Here is an 11,157-nt window from a genome sequence, read left to right on the forward strand (position 1 = left end):
ATGAATCAATAACTGGTTTTACAAATGCATAATCTTCTATTTATAGCAATCATTAGAGAATGTTCCAGAATCCAATAATTTAGAACACTTAGTTTTTGGAACCTTTTGGAACCAACAAAAAAAGAATACTTTTTTTCAGTTATATTTTAAAAGTCTCCAGAAACGCTTAAAAAGATATTTTCATTTTCTAATATTAAAGTAATATTTTTATGTGAATTTATATATTATTTATATTTATTTTTGTATTATATTTTATATTTCATTTTATTATATAATATTTTAAGTGTTATTATATTATTATATTAAATATTATTACATTTTCATTATATATTATTTATCACTTATTATTTTTGGTTAATTATATTATTTGTGCACAAAATTTTAAAAAGATGTCCTCATATGACACAGATAATATAAAATTAGCTATGAAAAGTCAGGAATTATCAACACATTGTCACCCTAAGTACATGTAAGTGGGAGGGGTGTGGCTACATTGATGGCAAAGACAAAATCCCAGAATGGGCGGTTGCAGCTGTCGATGAGCGAGTGTCCAAAAATGTTATATAAACTAGTCCAAATTGAGATTGAACAGTCTGCTGGCTAGCAAATTTGAGAAATCAACCTTTGTCTATTCCCATGCTTTCTCCACCCCTTCTCATTCACTCATCCACCACAACCAATTAATAAAATTATAACATATTTTATACATCAGTGTTTTTTTTGTATTATTTGGATTATTCAGACTCTTCATATCTTGGATGTTATTAGCACATTTTAATCGATGTAACCTCCAACCTTCTTCAGGTGTATCTTGTAACTCAGGTATCTGCACGGAATTTTGAACAGAACCGTTTACTTAATGTACAGGAGTAGCATGCTCTTGTTCTGTCAGCCATGACTAGGTAGAAGTTCTAAGTAATTCACGTTTGTATTTTTAGTGTCACCCACATTGAGGATTGAACATTCAACCTTCAGAAGAGTGTAATTTACAAATAAGTTTTACCAAGCACTTTATTCACTATGTCACAGGTCCTTATGGATTAAATAAATGGTTCCAGTTGAAATTCCAGAAAGATTCCAGAGTTTACCAGAAAGACACATCAGGAGGTTGGTTGGTTATTTTTTTTTTTATGGCATATCAACCCTTTTCAGGTTATTTAATGCCGAATCCAGTGATTTTGAAGAAAAATTTTTTAATAGAATATATTTGTTTTGTTTTTTTTTCAAGTCAGTTTCTATTTAACCCATAGTTGGGCCCCTAACAGGTACTACCACTCTGAGTCAGGGTGGACCTGGGAGCAACGGCAATTAAAGGGTGGCTCCACACTCACCAAAGCCCGCAAGCTGGGGCCTCACCATTTAAGGTCATATCCAGGACCACCGGAAGGTTGGAGATTACATCGATGGAAACACGTGAAGATGAGAACAATAGTCTGAATAATCCAAATAATACAAATTATCAATCATCATTTCAAAAATTCAGAAACTCAGTATTTTCCATCATTTTATTAAGCACAGCAGTAATACAACAGTCATTCATGAGGGAAAATTTATGCGTATATATCACCGGATGCAGTTGCATGTAATCAGGACAGATTCTATTTAACCCAAGGATTGGATCTTAAGAGATGCTACTGTTCCAAATGAGTATGCCCCTCAGAGTAATCGCAACCAAGATAAAACCTTACACTCCATAAAGTTGTTGAATTGGTACCTCACAACCTGGTATAGTTTGAAGCTCTTTCTAGAATCTTTGACCTTAGTTATATTAAATTTAAAGTCACATTTTTTTTATTTTCTTTCTTTGAAGATTGTAATGCTGGGTATGGGGTAGCCAGACCAGCTGCCAACATTGCCCTGCTTTTTATTGAAACCAACCGAGAGCTCTTTTCAGTATCCTCACTGTTCCCTTAAGTGCAATTGTCTGGATCTCTTTTGCACTTGGTTCACCAGGAATATTAGTTAGGTAGGATTTCAGGTTCTTCTATCTGTACAAAATGGCTTGTTAGGTGAAAGATCTTTTGGTAAAGTTTGTTCTTGAGCATAAACTCTTCTTACAATTGAGAACTCAGAAAGATTATTGTTGTTTTTATAACAATGATCTTTCTGAGTTCTGAATTGTAAGAGTTTATGCTCTAAATAAAACTAAAGAAAACAAAAAAGTGCTTGTGCATTATAAGTGGATTTATAAAAAAAAAAAATTTTTTAAATTCATTTTAAGTAAAAACACTAACACATACTTACACGTCCTGTCAAAATTAGTAAAAATTACAAAAATTATGAAAAAAGATTGAGTAGAAAAATGATTACAAATAAAAATACAATTTATCAAATAATGCAATTTTAGTTTCTTAAAATAACAAAAAAAAAAAAACATTTGTTCTATTACAGGAGATAAGTCAGCTTGTCATGCAGAATTCCATACGATTTCAAATTAGGGTACTTGTACAGTTCAATCAAGACATTAGAAAATGAAAATATCGAAAAAGGCTATATTGTACATATTCATTTTGGACTGAAGATCTCTGGAAAAAAAAAATTAATTTACTTTAATCAAGTAGTTTTTTTTTACAGCGGAAAAAGACATTTTTATGACAGCACATTGAAGGTAGCCATCTTTGAATTTTTTTGAACATGCCACAGGAAGATAACTCAGTTTAAAGCAGCGACACCCCCTCCCCATCTTTAATACTAGCTTTTCTTCCTAAAAAAACAAAAAAAAAAAAAATCAAACCTTTTGCTCGGTATCATAAATTGTTTTTTCGCTGTGAAAAAAAACAAAAAAAACCAAAAAAAAAACTACTTGATGAAATTAAATGAAATTTTTTTTCGGAGAACTCATTCCATAACAGATACATACAATATAACCTTTTTTTCTCAATATTTTCATTTTTAATGTCTTGATTAAACTGTACAAGTACCCAAATTAGAAAATGGCAGATGGATAACATACAATAATATATTTTATATTCACACGCAATTATTTTTCATAATTTTTAGAATTTTTACTAATTTCAACATGACAAATAAGTATGTACTAGTATTTTTACTTACAATACAATTAATTTAAGTCAAAGTTGCATTTTCTGTGATATAAGTGTAGTTTAAATTTTAAAATATGTATGAAATACGTTTATAAGTCAAATTACAATGCAATACACACACCAAGCATAATCTTCCAGCATTAGAAAATATCACCACAGGCGAACAAAAAAAAAAAATGCATAAAATTCTGATGATGGCATATATTGCCAAAATGTTAATTTTTAACAAATAAATATTTGTTTATTTTACATGATATTATGTCATAATTTGGCTTATAAACGTATTTCATATATATTTTATTTTGCAATTAGTTCTTTAGATATCCACTAATAATGCACAAAATGGCAAAACAAAGATAACATTTCTTACCTGAAACGTGGTGACCTGGCATAGGAATTGACAAATTTATGCCAACAGCATTCTGAAAAATTAAAAATATGAAAATTTACAGCAAAAAATAATCCACATTTTGTACCTTGGATTATATGCAAAGTTTGTTGATATGAAATGTGAATTGCTTCTAAAACTTTTAGATGGCAAGGGGGCAAAAACTGGATGTTAAAACTTGTTTTTTCTGCCCATATAAGCAAGGCTTTAGAATCAGACATTTTAATGAATAGACAATTCATTACGGTATATGATCAATGATATAAAATATATCAGGTCAAAATGATAAATATATTTATATATTTCTCTTAGTCTGTCTGTCAATTCCACTTTTTCTCAGAAATTACCGGACTGATCTGACTGAAATTTTGTATGGACCTTTGTTATGATCAGTTACAGAAAACGAAATATTATCGTATCTGTTTGGTTAAATTTAGAGATTAATAGGGATTAGTTATCACAATACCACATTTACTGGAGAAGTTCTAATGGAAACTACTGGGCCGATCTGGTTAAAATTTTGTATGGACCTTTGTTATGATAAGGTGCAGTGAACTGTGCTATGGTATTAAGTTATGGATTGGTCGGATTATGAAATAGAAGAGTATGAGAAAACATTGTAGCAATAAAGTAAACAATGAAAATTTCTTTTATGTTTTTCGAGTTTTCAATAGTAAACTAAGCTTAAAGGCATGTGAACTTTGTAAAGAATTAAGAGGCCAACCATGTTAGACATGCTGTTTTAGCCTTGATAAGTGATGATTTTAGTAAAAATAAATAAATAAATAAATAAAATAAAAACTAAAAAAAAAAAAAAAACGAGCATGCAGGGTCCCCCTCCATGAGTGGAAAATTTACTTTCATCATGACTAATGGTTGCGCAAAATTTCCAAAAAATCCAAAGTGTGGTTATTGAGAAAAGTGCAAACAGATGAACGATTTGGGGGGCAATTTTACGCCTATAATGGAACAGACAAACAAAAAATATAATACAGAAAACCAAAAATAAGCATTTCATTTATCTGCTTAATAGATAGGAATACAAAATAAAACAAAACATATTTTGATCATTTTTTTTTTAACATGGGGGGAGAGGAGGGGCAACCAAAGTAATCTCAGAAAATCTGTTCTGGCAAAAATTTACTTTCACCATGATTAATGTATGGGAACTGAGTTTTCTACACACGGACACACAGGCACAAACGGAGGACCTTAAGGTAGACACAATTATCGCCCTTTAACTCTGGTAACACCATGCCTTGCCACCAGGAGGCAATACAATTACATTGACTTCCGTTTTATATATTTCATTCCCTTTTCACTGGACCTCAGGACAATGCAGATGTGACCGAAACAACTTTCCGGTTCTAACTCTCAAAGAATATTGAGGCCTAAACACAAGTAACGTTACTCATTCATCTGTCGCTAGAAACTTTTACAAACTTGATTTGTAATTAAATGTAAATCAATCTACATTTATTTGTTATCATATATTGGTATACTTTGTGTCTTCATTATGCGACCATTATGCGACTTTTGCTTCTTTCACCTATCTTCCAACATGGAGGATGGGATTGTCAATTACATAAGCAGGCGACCCTGTCCTCCACGAATGTTTGTGCAAAATAATAAAAAAAATTTTTTTTTAAATCCATGGTGTAGTTATTAAGAACGAGAGTGAATTATTAAGTCCAATTCCTCCTTTGATAGCAGACCAAAAAAAATGGACAATATTGATTCAAAAAGGATGCAATATCACAATGACGGTGGTGCAAATCCTTCTAGGTTAATACGAACAAAATATGATCCACACTTTTCATGTTTATAAGCTTACTAGACTTTTTAACCCATTAAAAACAGACAAAATTTATAACCCTTGACTTAAAATGAGTATTTTATACCAAATTGATGTTTGAAAATGGTTAAACTTGTGCTCATTTTTGCATTAAATAATAATCCTTAGAATAATACTAGTTAAGGATTAACTGTGCATTGAACAGATATCATAATACTTAATTCACTGCACCTTATCATAAAGGTCTATGCAAAATTTCAGCCAGATCAACCTAGTAGTTTTGAGAAAAGAACAAACAGACAGATGAAGAAAAATATAATATAGAAAACGAAAAATAAGCATCTCATTTATCTGCTTAATGGATATGAAAACAAAATAAAATAAAACATTTTGATGATTTTTTTTTTTAACATACCAATCCAGGAAAGATTTTTTTCAAAGACTCTGCAGCAGTTTCCGCTTTTGGTCTGCCACCATTTAAACTGTCTTCAAAGACAAACAATGACTGGCGTACTGGGTTGGAATAAGAGATTCGACCATTGTCTACTAGTGTTAAATTTCTAACACCCCATCCCTAGAACAGGAAAAAAAAAAAAAAAAAAAATAAGGTGTATAATTGTTAGCAGGTAAAGGGAGAAAGAAAAGAGTTTATTTTCTCTTATTTGATATTGAATTCTTAGAGAAAAGACAGTGTAAGAAATATATAAGAGCAAAATGAGGGGGAAAAAAAGAGAGAGAGAAAACAAAAGTGAAATGACAAAAAAAGAGAAAGAAAAATGAAACGGAAAAAAGAAAAAAAAAAGAGTGAGTGTAATTGTTCTAGAACATTGAATTGAAAATATAAGATTTAAATGTAAGGAAGTAAAAATAAAGATAATGTTTCTTGAAAATTAATAACCACAAAAGAAAATCTGTTTTATGCCAAACAATTGACAATCAACCAGATGAAACTTTCAGATTGGAAAAAAATTAGGTTTTTCTAAGCAGCAGAGAAAAAAAATTGCTTTTCAAGTATCTGTGATACAATTATTACTTTGATAGGGAGGGTTGATCCGGTTCTTTCCAATGACTCAAAGACTCAACCGCATCATAAATTATTCCATACCAACTTGGCATGATGGTGGTGGTGGTAAGAGTGGCCTGAGTGACGATGTCGAGGCATTCCCTCTTCTGGTGTCTGATTCCATAAACTGTTAGTCTGATGATCTTTTCCAGGTTAGACTTCATGCAGGCAAATATGTTTGGGTTAAAAAAAAATAACCCAAACAAATACATTTGAGTTTTAAACAAAATTACAGATCATGACCAAGAAAACTGTGAGGGTTTCCTTCGCTGACAGAATGTAAGTATTTTGCACCCATCTATAGTACTTTTCTTTTTGAAAATATCTTCTATGTTTTGTTGAACTCATTAATAGTTTTTCCTCTGGAGAAAAAAAAAAAAAGAATCAAAAAAGAAAAGAAAAAAGAGGAAAAAAGACAAATGAAGGGAAAGAGAAACATCTAAAAATTGTTGGGGACGAGAACTGAGATGTTCTACCTTCATCTCAGTTTCTTTGGTGGAAAAGGAAAAAGGGAGAAGTATTCCCCTGTATAATTATTGCCATCAGGGATCAACATATGATATGATTTTTCATTTCCATTACTTAACAAGTTTATTTAATTTTTGTTGTTGATTAATTAACATCATTTCATTGTAACAGGTTGTTTACTTTTGTTTTGTGTAATACGTTAATTAATAAGTTTATTTTGTTACTTAACATTGTTTTATTTTAAGTACGTTAATTAACTTGTTTTCTTTTTGAAAACTGCTTGAGAAATTTTCAAGACAAGCTTCACCCGGTGCTTGCAGGTATAGTATTCGTGTATTTTTTTTTTTTTTTTTTTTTACTGCTTTGGCAATTTCCGGAACTAACCTCATTCAGGTATAGTTTGATCATTAACTTGTTTCTTTTTTGTAAACTGTTTCAGCAATTTCCAGGTCTCGGCTACAGTATTTGTGTAATCATTTTTTTTTTTCATTTAACATTCTTTCATTACTCCATTGATTTATTATTAGTTATTTAATTAACTTGCTTTGCTAACTTGTTTCCTTTACGTAAACTGCTTCGCCAATTTCCGGGACTCGGGCTATAGTATTTGTGTAATCAGTTTTTTCATTTAACATTCTTTCGTTGTTCTACTGATTATCTTAGCGTCCCAAATTATACCTTGCAAAATATGCTTATTTTTGCTATGTTTATGCTGGTTATCGGATTTTTTGTTGCCATAAGCGCCTAAGTTATGATGGCCAGTCTATGGCAGATAGGTTGTATGAATAAGGAAGGAAAGAACAAGAAAAATGAAATCTATACTTACAATGAGACATCTAGCAACATTACAGCCAAGAGTTCCAGATCCAAGCAGAAGGCATTTTGTGTTACAGATTTTATCTAATTCCAAATCTGGCATTAATCGCCAACGCATTAACTTGAGGTTGAGGTCCACTGCCGATGCTGCAAGTCTAGAAATAGGTTAAAAAAAAAAATCTAAAAGATGAATATCTGTCCAGTTTTGCATCACCTTCTAAGAAAGATTAAAATCAAGATATAATAATACTAAACTTTCTATCAAACATCCTTATTCCAATTTTGTATTTCGATCAAAATCCATTACGATATTTTGATTCCATAAGCAATTTTTTAAGACCTTAAATTTATAGGAATCTTGCTTAATGACTATAAATTTAATGTAAATTTGAAATATTTGAATTTTCAAATTCATAATGATTGGTTAATTAGTTTAGGAGTGAAACCTCATGTATAAAAACATAGACATTATATACACATACCTAACTTTATATAAAGATTGCCATTATCATATTTTTTTTTCACAAAGGAATCACCACTTATCAAGGCCGGGAGGCCACTCGAGGATAAGGGTTAATGAGTGTACAGTGGTCAAGGTGAACATGTCGTAGTAATCGTTAGTAGTGGAAATTTGGTAAATTGGATTACTTAAGGGGATGGCTTATCAAGAATTTGTTCACGTTGGACTTGAAGACAACTATATTGTAGTCAGCTGGAAAGCAGGAAAACGGAAGAGAGTTTCACAGGTGTGCAGTTCTAAGAAAGAAGCTTTGTTCATGGAATCTACATTTAGGTTTAGGCATAGATAAAGAGTGAGGGAAATTATTGATAGTGGTTTCAGCTAGACGAGTTGAACTGCTTTTAAAAAATTAACTTATAAACTAACCTATCTCTGGACAAGTTTTTCTTTATCCCTCTTTTTCTCAAATCCATCATTATCACCCCCATTTATGTTTTTCCTAGCCTTTTCCTGTAAATTGAAACCTGCTACCTCAACTATTCTACATCTACTAACCTAATAACAATCATTTATCTCCCTATACTGTGCAGATTTAATTTTTCTCTGAAGTCATCAGATTTAATGTAACATAGTGTGGATGTGCGTACACAAATGCATGTGAAACGACATCACTGGTAGGATTAAAACTAAAAAAAAAAAAATAAAGGACATCTTAGAGATATAAAGAATGTTCGAGATCATGTGCGAGGTGTGAATGACGTTCGAGAAGACGATCACATGAGGGACGTCACAAGAGTAATGAGAGAATGGGGAAATAAATGTTGTTGTATAACAAATAAAAGTGAGTTAAAGTTTTTTCCTATTCTTTGTCCCCCTTTGTGACTAATGCTACAACGTGTTGGTTCCTGGACAACATTACACTAAGCCTGTTTATGAGTCCCATTAAACATCCATTGTATCATTCTCATCTCATTTCTCTCCTCAACTCTTACTGGCCAGGTTTCACTTCCATACACATGTCTGATCAACTTTTCTCTTGGTCAACAATGGTAATGCTCAGCTAGTTAGTAATGACAGAAGTTCCCTCAAACTTACTCGATCCATTCCTAACTCTTGCAATGATATCTGTACTTGCTTCACTCTGTACTTCAATGATATTACCAATGCAACAAAACTTGTTAACCACTGCTATAGTTTCACCATCTATGTATACTTTCTCCACATTTGACTTCTCATTCATATGCATTATCCAACACTTCTTGAACACAAACTGCTTATCCTCTCTCAACCTATAAGTAATTCCAAGATATATATATATATATATATATATATATATATATATATATATATATAGTAACTTATAAGATATATATGGCGATTAAGCTACACAGAATCCTAGAGTGGATGAAACGCGGAATATTCAGTGTAGCTTAATCGCCATATATATTTTATAAATTACTAACTAGCTCTACCTATGTATTGAGCACTTTTGAAGTAAATACTTAAAGTTCACGCATAAATTTATACTTATGTATATTAATTTTATGTGAGTAAATGAAGTAGTTATATAATTATTTACTATAATAATTATTAAATACCTAAAGACACTAGTGTTTCATCCTTTCGGGAATCTTCAGTGCAGGGTGTCACGATGAACACCAGTCGATAGATTTGAACCCGGCGACATTATATATATATATATATATATATATATATATATATATATATATATACTAGCGGTGGGACGATTAATCGTAAGAATCGTGTATTTTGGGAGGTATCGGAATCGGAATCGCATCGTTAAAAAATACCTTAATTTTCCGATTCCTTCATTACGATTCTTTTAGTCTGATGTTGAAAAAAAGAAAAAAATTTCCTGATATTTCTAACCGCAAGAGAGAAATGTAGCATGTTATAAAAAGAAACCAAAGAAATTCATTATTAACAGGGCAATGCTTAGTGCCCCTCCCTTACAAGGTTCATTCATTCAGATCTATTGTGATCAAAACTATAAAAGAGTTAACTTGAAAAGAAGTATGCAGGGATCTACATTGTGAGTAAAAATAAAAAATAAAAACGCTTATCTTTTTGGCGATTGTTTTTTTTTACTGACAAATCTTCTAATAGTGAATGAAAATGCTTTTTCAACTTATATTTTCTTAAAATAAAACGAGCAAAGTCAAATTATTTAAACAGTAAAAGGTTTAATAGAACAATATACTTTTTTTCTTTTTTTAAAAGAAGGCTTTTGAAAGAAATATCTCTAAAATGAAATTAATCACGTTGTATTATTTCGCAAAGTTTTGACAGAAGTCGGCTTCTTTTGAAGTTTCAAAAAAATCGACCCCATACCTATCTCTTCCAAACCTAAAGTTATTAAATAACCCCTTCGTTAATTTAAGGGTAATTAATTCAATTCAGTCAAGTTATTTTTTTTTTAATTTCATTGAAATAAAATCCATTATTTTTTTTTTTTCTCCAGAAAGATAAAACCCTGAATTTGATTATATTAAAAGCAGAATAATATAATCTTTTTTCTAGAATTTTAAATTGAAAATTAAAAGTGTTTTGCGCAGTTTTTTGCCGAATGAAAAAGAAATTAATATATATATTTTTAAAAGGGTTTTTAATCAATTAATTTTTATGTCTAAATAATATTTACGATTAATTAAATAATTTCATTTTAAAAAGTATTTATAAATAGAATTTTACTTAAGACTTATAGTTTAGCAATATTGAACCGCATCAACCATGTGTGAATTGAACACAGTCAACCAAAAAAAAAAAAAAATTCAAAAGAAAATGCATATTTGCATTTCATTATGTAAACTTTTATACATTGGTTTCAAAAATTAAATTCAATAAGTTTTTTTTGTTAACTACCGGTTGGTACAATTTACCGCCCCATCCCTTTATATTTTTTTCTTTTTGTCTTTTTTAGCGGATTATTTTCAATTAATTATCCAAATAAGTGACTAGCTTTAAAACAAAATTTAATAGTAAATTATTTGTTTACAGATAAACTGAATTTTCTAATATGGCCCAAAGTCCAAAAAAAGTCTTGCATGGAAACTTTTTGAAGTTGATGAAGATGATGAGTTGAAAGCCATTTGCAAAGTCTGT

The 11,157-nt window shown here is 30.6% G+C and overlaps 1 protein-coding gene across 1 annotated transcript in view; it reads right to left on the minus strand.

Annotated features, from left to right (window-relative positions):
• Positions 1-11,157, minus strand: part of LOC145243975 (ubiquitin-like modifier-activating enzyme ATG7) — a 93,453-nt gene that overhangs the window by 23,474 nt on the left and 58,822 nt on the right. The window contains exons 11-13 of the mRNA XM_080107110.1: positions 7,585-7,729; positions 5,643-5,801; positions 3,415-3,466 (exon numbers count right to left, since the gene is read on the minus strand). Of these exons, the coding sequence (XP_079963236.1) occupies positions 3,415-3,466; positions 5,643-5,801; positions 7,585-7,729 (356 nt within the window). The remainder of the gene's footprint in view (positions 1-3,414; positions 3,467-5,642; positions 5,802-7,584; positions 7,730-11,157) is intronic.

This window comes from Euprymna scolopes, chromosome 22 (genome assembly GCF_053919585.1).
Source record: "Euprymna scolopes isolate OS-2025 chromosome 22, ASM5391958v1, whole genome shotgun sequence".
In the NCBI taxonomy this organism is placed as follows: domain Eukaryota; kingdom Metazoa; phylum Mollusca; class Cephalopoda; order Sepiida; family Sepiolidae; genus Euprymna; species Euprymna scolopes.